Source organism: Ornithodoros turicata, chromosome 4 (assembly GCF_037126465.1).
Source record: "Ornithodoros turicata isolate Travis chromosome 4, ASM3712646v1, whole genome shotgun sequence".
NCBI lineage: Eukaryota > Metazoa > Arthropoda > Arachnida > Ixodida > Argasidae > Ornithodoros > Ornithodoros turicata.
The window spans coordinates 3,196,953-3,205,826 of NC_088204.1; the positions used below are offsets into that span (position 1 = coordinate 3,196,953).

The 8,874-nt window shown below is 48.3% G+C and overlaps 1 protein-coding gene across 1 annotated transcript; it reads right to left on the minus strand.

Moving 5' to 3' along the window:
* Nucleotides 1–60: 60 nt before the first annotated feature.
* On the minus strand, nucleotides 61–8,833 carry LOC135390681 (zinc finger FYVE domain-containing protein 16-like). Its single transcript, XM_064620492.1, has 14 exons — nucleotides 8,511–8,833; nucleotides 8,075–8,166; nucleotides 6,506–7,923; nucleotides 6,051–6,155; nucleotides 5,860–5,959; nucleotides 5,031–5,420; nucleotides 4,588–4,641; nucleotides 4,378–4,446; nucleotides 3,907–4,299; nucleotides 3,451–3,533; nucleotides 2,378–2,572; nucleotides 2,006–2,283; nucleotides 822–962; nucleotides 61–755 (listed from the first exon to the last, which is right to left on the minus strand). Exons 2-14 carry the CDS (start codon nucleotides 8,130–8,132, stop codon nucleotides 488–490), a joined length of 3,552 nt encoding a protein of 1,183 aa, XP_064476562.1. The 5' UTR covers nucleotides 8,133–8,166; nucleotides 8,511–8,833; the 3' UTR covers nucleotides 61–487.
* Between the last annotated feature and the right edge of the window lie 41 nt (nucleotides 8,834–8,874).

The window sequence follows — 8,874 nt, forward strand, 5'->3', positions numbered from 1 at the left end:
CGCAGAATAGGGTGATGGTGATGTGATAACAGACACAATAGGAACAAGGTGAAACTCTGGTCGTTCTGTACATAATTTAATTATCAAATCGTTGCGTAGGCACAATTTAAAAGCACGCGCCTACAGTCGGTACACTAGAAAGCATACAAAGGAGCACCAGCAAGTCATTCCAGATACAATTTATATCCTAGCATTGCATTCCCCTATCGTTCTGCCAAAAACAAAACTAATCCGTGGCAAACTGAAATATAAAAATATAGAAGACTCCGTATCTCCTTAGCCAAAGGGGGGCAGTCGAGAAGACGGGGCAAAAACTCGAAGTGCATCCTCAAACGTTATCCATGTATGCTGTTTGACTACATTAGTGTTCCTCTTTTGATTATAATTTCCCCCTCCCCCCCCCCCCGCCCAACACTGCAGCTTCTCCATTCTTCTATTGCATCTCATACTTGTCCATTATTCCACACAATGTGTAACGCTTATCGCGTCACTTCAATAAAACGTGAAAGACAAGTTCCACGGCTAGCCGTTCTTGCGCCGTCGTCAAGAGCGGCACCAGAGCACAGTCCAGTTCGCTGAGGCATGACGCCGGAAGCGGCTTTCCGTTGGACCCGGCTTCGTAGCCGACTCGTTCGGGCCCTAATTCGACTCGCAAGCCAACTACTCCCAAAGAGTGCAGTTGGCTCAGATGAGGCAACATGGCCATAGAGAAGCTCTTGGCTAAAGCTTCGGACACACGCTGGGACTCCTCGGACCTGGACAGATTATTAGGGGGAAAAAAATTAGTCTCGAGAAGGTTACAAAAAGTCACGTATGCTCACGTCTTCTTAGCATCGTCCATGTGGAGGAAGAAGACTTCGGTCCATCGGATAACGTGTCTTTGCGACGAGTAGTCAGTTGCGTTTCGTATTCGGACGCTGGGTACGCCTTCTCTGCTCTGGTTGTCAATTGGGCTGGTCACTCTAAACACAAAATAATCCAGCTGTGAAGGACATGCATTAAAGGTGTTTGCTAAACTACAGAAACAACACTGCTACCAGCAACAGTAGCGGGGATGGAACGGCAGTGATATTGGGCAATGCCTAGGTTAGGTTAGTTTAGCTTATAGTTTAGTCTACTTTTTTAGTTCAGTCTACTTTTATAGTCTAGTTTATATAGTCTATAGTTTATATAGACTATAGTTTACAGCTAAGTTTACAGCTAAGTTTACAGTTCAGTTTACAGTTCAGTTTACAGTTCAGTTTACAGTTCAGTTTACAGTTCAGTTTATAGTTCAGTTTAGTTTAGGTTAGTTTAGGTTAGGTTCGTGCAGCTTGCCTCACGGCTATGGTATGAGATGAACTTGTGATTCACATCCTCCAGGCAGTGCCGCTGAAGTGTCATTGCCGTAGTTTATCCAAGGTTTCTTTGATTTCACTGTACTCGATACATTAGTTCTAGAAAGCTCCGTGATGGTGCCTTGAGTATGCAGTGCAGCTTTGGCAGTAGCACTCCGTGGTTGTTTAAAAAATGAACGATCAAGTACACAGTCTTCACTCTGCACTGCGGCCACTGTTCTGCTCCTTGTTCTGCTTCTCTAATTATACTGCTGCAAAAACTGTGCCAACCTTTTCGACGCAGCGGTACGACATCATCGCCTGCCTGACATACTCGCACTCTTGCTGCACCACTCAATACAGCAAGTGCAGACTGGCTGTGTACTTTTCCAGTATACTAGCTGCACACTTTTACGAAACAAACGGGAAGTGTGCACAACATGCGCGGCACTGGAAAAACACGTACGAAAGTGACGCACCGCCTGAACTGGTAAAGTGTGCACCTCGGCTGTACCGGTTCAAGCAGTGCACCACTGCACTGCACTGCTCTGCTAAATCAAAGAGATCATAAATCTACGTCTAGTCCGTCTACGTTGCCCCTGAACCTACACCAGCTTACCTGCACCCTCCCCCTTCTTTCTTTAGTCCAATAGACCTCATTATTCTCAGTCATGGATCCGTTTTCTTACCCCACATTGCACTGCCGATCGTCCTCTTCCCAGACGACAGTTATGCTTTCCTCCGGCCCGCTCTGCGCCTCCCAGTCCTTCATCGCGCGCAGTGCGGTCCGAAGCGCCGCCATCGCCGTCGGAGACAGCTGCACTAGGAGTCCGTCTTCGACGACGCTGCACTTGGCATCTCCGGTGCCTTTCAAGGCGCCGCTGAACACCACAAACGTAGCACCCGTTATCTTCTGCTCCTCGTGTGCGACATGTACCGCTTGCGTCCTGTAGGTGCCCTCGTCTCCCTGCAATTTAGTCGCGCACCCAGTCAGGCCCTCCACCCCCCAACGCTCTCTTCACGCCAGGGTTGCCAACCATCCACGTCTGAGCGTCCCTTACCTGTACACAGACAAGATGGGAGTCCGCGCTGGGGCTGAGGTTGGCCCCGAGGGCCAGGACGTGTTCGTTGCTGTCCAACACGCGGCACAACGCGTCGTAACGATTCCGCGGCACGTGGACGGTTGTGCGTTGCCCCTCAATGTGCACCACCAGTCCGCCCAGAGAAGGTAGACCGTACTGGAAGTTCCGAAAGTCCTGGAGGGAGGCGAATATGTGTGTCGATTTCGGAGATTGATAAAAAAAAAAAAAAAAAAGAGGATTGTACAAGGTATTTTTTGTTTTATTCGTCGCAGAGATTTTATTTTAAAAAAAAATCTATTAGAGCTGCATAAATTTTTTTCGCAGGTGGGTTATATGGCCCGTATGACAGCGTATGCAACTACTGGACAACTAATTAGGTAAAAATCATTAGCTAACTTATTAATTAGATGTTTTCTGACAAGCGAACGCAGCTTGAGATAGAAATTGCCGAATTTTGCTATGCAAATGAGCCGAAACCAGAACTACGTACTACTCGAGCACACAAAGGGCGACAGGCATTCCACATGAGGGGGCCATATGCTTTGGAGCGATGGAGCTGACTGGAGTAGGCGCTAATCTGTTGGCCAGATAGGCCTTTCCAACCCAGATAAGGAAAATACCGCGTCGCTTATGCTCTCGAAAAGTGCGTCGTTTTGATTTCAGCCCATTTGCATAGCGAAATTCGGCAATTTATATCTCGAGGTACGTCTGCTTCTTAGGCCGTTTAATAAGGGCGATGGATTTCAATAATTACTAGCTCCAATTTTGCTATCTCACATTTCCCAAAACTACATCTAATTAATAAGTTAACTAATGAATTTCAGCTAATTAGTCCTCCAGTGGTTGCATACACTGTCATATAGGATGTCTGCCTGGCCGCATAACCCGCCTGCCAAGGTGGGTTGCATCAGCGCTGCTCACAGCATTTTTAATAACAAATCTGCATAATAAAAAAAATCTGCGTAATAATAAAAAAATTGTGTAATAAAAAAACACCCCATATAAAAAATATGTATAAGCTGGAGACACCCCTTAATGCCAAACCTACTCACCAGTAGAACATTCATGATGGTATGTCCCACTTCTCCGTAGACTGGTTTGCGGAATCGAGTGCTCATCAAGGGACACGGATAATCTGCAGAAACATTTGTCAGCCTGTTTACTCAAATTGTCTAATAAATAAGTGCTGAGTCTGGGATGCATCAAGGCACACAACGCAGTGCACTGGAGTCTTGAAACTGTGCTGCCAAGAAGCTCTATAAGGGCTCCAAAAATGTAACCATCTGAAAGTAGTCCTACTTTCCCCCTGAGGAATGAAAAGGTACATTCAATTTCATTATTGTGGATGATTCTGACCGTGCTATGAGTGGAGTGAGGGCGTGCATTATCGTTCCAGCCTCGACGTAATGAACCATGTACACCAACGTGTCACAACCCCTTTGTGGATCTAATTTTTAACTTTAAGGGCCTAATAAAACTCGACAACACACGACAATACTGGCACTTACAACGATATTCACTACCGAGCCTCAGAACAAGCCGCAACGGCAACAGCTTGGCCCAGGGGACCTCCCACCGATGCACCAGCACGGCTGCAAGCCACGGCGCACGTGGGAGCGGCAGTTTCTTGACGCACTGAAGCGTAGGGGGGACGAAGAGGAACCCACTCTGGTCGCGGCTGCCCAAGACGCCATCCGGAAACAGCAGATGACCCATGGACCCTATGGGGCCTCCCCCGTGGACCGCATTGTCGTGGAGGGTGCTGAAGAGGCGTAGGGCATCGCGGGGCACCGTCGACTCCACTTCGGTGTGGTCAAACAGGAGCAGCACTTCGTCTTGCCCCAGGGACGACAGGCCAGAGCTGCTGAAGCACCAGCAATTGCAGTTCATGCAGCAGTCCACTGCAGGGGACACCAGCAACATGGTTCAGCTTCCAGTTTTTGGTTATTGTAAGAAAAGAGTAGAGGAGCAGTTCTCACATTTCACTATCTTTGCAAAGACATGGAGATTCTTGGTCAGCGCAAAAGTTACGGGCTCGGCATTCTCATCTGCATGATGAAGAGGGGTTAGTTGTAACATCTGGCTTAAGGTTAGGCCTAAGGTTAGGCCTAAGGTTAGGCCTAAGGTCAGGCCTAAGGTTAGGCCTAAGGTCTGGCTGAAGGTTAGGCCATCTGGAAAAGCACATTTACCTTTCAGTACACTCATCAGCTTTGTGGCGTCAAAGTTCTCGTTGGATATTGAACCTATATGGAGTAATGGACACGTTCAAGCGTGTAAAAAAAGCACGTATTGATTCGTGGGACTGTCGGGATTGTGTCGGGAGTTCAACGTTTTGCAACGAAAAGGAACCTGCCGCATTTGGTACAACACAAACGTACCTGGTGTTATTATTTTGATGCAATTGAAGGTTATTGCCACACAGTATAAAGCCAAGCTAAATTTATGGAGTATCTTAGTACCTTTTATTAGGTACTTTCATTGCTAGTGTACTTCTCTAACAATGGTTTTCAGTGATTTTAACTAACATTTGACATTTCCGATCCGATCCGATAGAAAAATTGTTATTGCACTTTCGAAATATGTTCGAAATAATTATGTCGACAACCAAACACAGAAATCCAAGTGATCCTACCTGTAAGAAGTATTGGCGGCAACGTGCCTTCGGCATCAGACACCACCACCTTCTTGGCATGACGCCCCTGAGACGGGGGCGTAGCTCCCTCGTCCTGACCCCCACCCGGCAACGTCACCTCTTTAATGCCCCTGGGGCGAGACGCGGGCATGACCGACGGCCCGTCCGCTATCTCGGACAGGTCTCCGCCGGGCCGTATGCCGTCCGAGAACACCACCTGTTTCGGTGGGTCCCCCCCTGGCCGCGGGCCTTTCCTCAGCACGGGGACCAGCACAGTTAGAGGGGGACCCTCTCCATTGGTGGGGCTGCTCTCGAGGGTGGGGGGACCACGCGAACAGTACTCCTCGGGGTTGTTGGGATTGGGGCTGCTGAGGCGTTCCACTGCAGCAACTGTAGAAACACGAAGAGGAAAGGGTCGAGGCGAGATCCCACGACACGCGACAAGGAACACGCCGCGGATACTGCCGCGGGTGCAGCTAGCCGGTCCATTTTTTGGGATGCGGCAGAACCATATTTGCGAAAGAAACGTGCGTACTTATTAATTAATAAGTATATAACTTACTAATTAATCACATTATTTAATTTATTAACTTATTAATTTATTAAGAACTTATTAATTATATTATTTAATGTATCAGCTTATCAATTTATTAATTATTTAATAACTTATCGACTTATTAATTAATTAATTATATAATAAAATTTTTATTGAAGCACCCCAGAGAAATAAACACTAAGAGAAATTTACACTACCGTAAATTCGTTATGATATGCGCGCCTATTATGGCACTGTAGTTCTATCCGTTAACACACAGCAGATAAGGTTCACCTCTGTTGAGCACGGTGAGACAAGGCTGGCAGACGCGACCCTCTTTGTTTTCCAGGCAGGGCAGCTTTGACTTGTACCTGCAGCAGTTGCCACACAGCACCTAACATGGGTGAGAGAACACAATGTTGCTCACACTTCACAGCTCTTCTGCGCCAAACGGCAATGAAAAAAAAAAAGGGGCGACGGCATACCTTTCCGCAGGCTCTGCAGTGATGCCGCCGCTTCAGCACTGTAAAGCGTGTGTCGCACAGCATGCAGGCTGGAGCGTCCACATCCGGTATCCAGAATGGCTTCACCTGTTGCGGTTAACGGGAAACAATTTTTAAAATTTGGCCGCGTCTTTGGGGACTTTGGGGACCTATTTAAATGCTGTGGCCTCGTAGGGACACCGTTGGTGGTAAATTTTTTGTGAATCTCTTTCCTAAGTGTTATGAAGTCTTTGCAGAAGGCCTTTTAATATTTCACCATTCTTTAGTGTTTCTCCTAATGGTTTCTTTTTTGGACATTGTTACCGTGGGGGTTTACGATTTCAGCGTCTTACCAGCACGGTCTGGCAACCGTGTGACAGTGGCACTGTCACACGATTATTGGACCCCTATCGCCTCAATAGAGTCATTCTAAGAGAAACTAAAACAGCAAAACCTACTTTGCCCAACAGTTGTTCCTCCTCGCTCAACGGCGGGAAGAAGCTCCTCTCCCCCTCTTCATCATCCTGAGGGCTGCTGACGCTCCCCCTCTCCTCTTCCTCCGCCAGTAACGCCTCCAACTCGCGATCCGTAGCTTCCGTGGCCGGCTCGAAGTTGAGACCGGTCCTCTCGTCCTCCGCGGCGGGAACTTCGTCCTCCGTAATTATGGTCGCCTCGCCCGTCAGCGAGCACAGCGAGCTGTTCGTCGCCTCCGACCGCGCGTTCTCCAAATCAATTCCGTCGCCCGAAAGAAGTTGGATTTCAACGCCGTTAGCGACAGACACCCTCAGAACTTCGTCCTCACTGAAGTCCGGCAGAGTCGCTGAAGACTCCGACGACACGGGCCCTGTTTTGACAGGATGTGCCGTACAATCATCCCTGGAGCTAGGCTGCGGTTCCGCCGTCAACTCTTTCACGCCATCGTTGGCACAATCCTGCGCGGAGTCTGATGAATCAGGGGGGTTGCGGACACATTCTTCTGGGATAGTGATCGGTTCGTCGAGAAGAACAGATAGAGAGGCGCCGTCGGACGCCGCCGGATTGGGTCCGTGCGTTGCAGTAAGAGCCGAGGCGAGAAGCTCCGCGGGCTCCATGGAATCCGTCTTGTCCGTCGCTTCTTCTGGCACTCTAGGATTGCTGTCCACTGATTGCGGCTCCCCCAAACTGTCGTTCTGCTCCTCTGTGTCCTTTGACTGACATAATGCTTCGGACCTGTCTGCGTCGCTCTTTCCTTCTTCGGACTGGACTTTTTGATCCGGCACTCTCCAAAGTTTGTCATCCGACACTGCGAGCATGTTCCTGTTAGAATCCAATGCCTGCTCCTTTTTAACGACATCGTCTTCCTTTGTTGCGAAACAGAGTCGTGGGACGTCACTGCTTCTCTCGCCTCTTCCCTCCGTTGGTGGATCGGATGCCTGAGATGTTGGCAGGACTGGAACAGGTTGCTGTTGTTCTTTGTCATTCCATCTTATTTCATCCAATGGGAACATCCTGTGGGGCTGACTGACCGCGACGGACTCTTCATTTTGCACCTCGCCACGGACGAGGTCGTCGTGCAACGTCGATCCATTTTTCGAAATGTCTGTCTCTGCACTGGCGAGCTCGCACTCGGTCGTGGCAGTGGCCTCGTGATTGAGACGAAAACGTTCACAGTCCAGCACTTGGGCCGTTAGTACTGGGTAGTCCGATTGAAAAGGAGGAGGACGATCTAGCACATGGTTGCCGTTTGTTGTCAGCTGAATGGATGGTCTGTGATCACCGTTTTGATCTGGAAGGCTGGTAAAGGCCTTCGGCAAGCTTGCAACATGGTTGATAACGGCTGTAGGGGCACTGTCCTTCGTGAGTGGATAATTAGCAGGAGGTGTGTCCCCGAGTAGACCTGGTGAAACAGCACGATGTTGACAACTCATAGAATACACGTCACACCCCCGTTTACATTACTCATGAAGCAATGACGGTTAAATGGCCCGTCATAAGCTAGACCGAGTGAAACGACATTAGAACAGAGCTCTAAAGTAGAAACACATTACCTTCCTTTTCTTCAAACTCATCGAGAACTTTGTCTAAATCCACAGCGAACTTTTCCATTGCAGCTTCACATCCATCACAATCGTGAAGACGTCTGGAAAATGAAAAAAAAAAAAAAGAAACGTCTGGCGCAAACTATCTCCCTAATGCAATCACGCGCAGGTGATCGTGGTGTTTCTAGAGATAAGAAGCAGTATACCATCTAGGGACAAAAACTGCAAGCGCGATAGTATAGTTTTGGCACTCAGAACTGGAATTGTCTGGCTCGGTCCTATCTTAGGGGGGATGTATCGCACAGCCAGTCGGTGAAGCAGAATCACAAACACACGCTTGTAACATAAAACTTGCACTTGATACGCAGTTGTGTAACATCCACCGCATGATGCACATCCGATCCCCAACTGAGAGCAGACACTTGTAAAAGATTAGCAAGCTTACCCGAGATCGCTGTGGAATTCTTCCTACAGCCAAATATCAGGAAGTCGATTGTTTTGTCATTTGTATGCGGTTCACGGCCGACAACGTTCTGTATCGTACACCACAGAGCAATGATTTTACGAGCAATCCCGCGAGGGCGGACGATGTTCGAGCGAGATCGGAACGCGGAAATATTGTCGCCGGTTATACATCCAGAATAAACACAATTCTTACATCACTTAGCATGAATTTGGGCATTCAACCTTGAAAATATCATCGAACTTATCGCACTAATACGTTTTACACCTCCACAATCACGGGGTACACAAAAAAAACAAGCAGAAAGATTTCGCTACCCTGGTGACGATTCGTGGAGATGATTTGT

What these genes read in the sequence shown, in the direction of transcription:
- LOC135390681 (XM_064620492.1), bottom strand. Translation starts at nt 8,132, where the DNA reads ATGGAAAAGTTCGCTGTGGATTTAGACAAAGTTCTCGATGAGTTTGAA. An exon ending in TGAGTTTGAAGAAAAGGAAG is followed by an intron (nt 7,924 to 8,074) that starts GTAATGTGTTTC and finishes CTGTTTCACCAG; the next exon opens with GTCTACTCGGGGACACACCT. An exon ending in ACTGCAGAGCCTGCGGAAAG is followed by an intron (nt 5,960 to 6,050) that starts GTATGCCGTCGC and finishes CACCCATGTTAG; the next exon opens with GTGCTGTGTGGCAACTGCTG.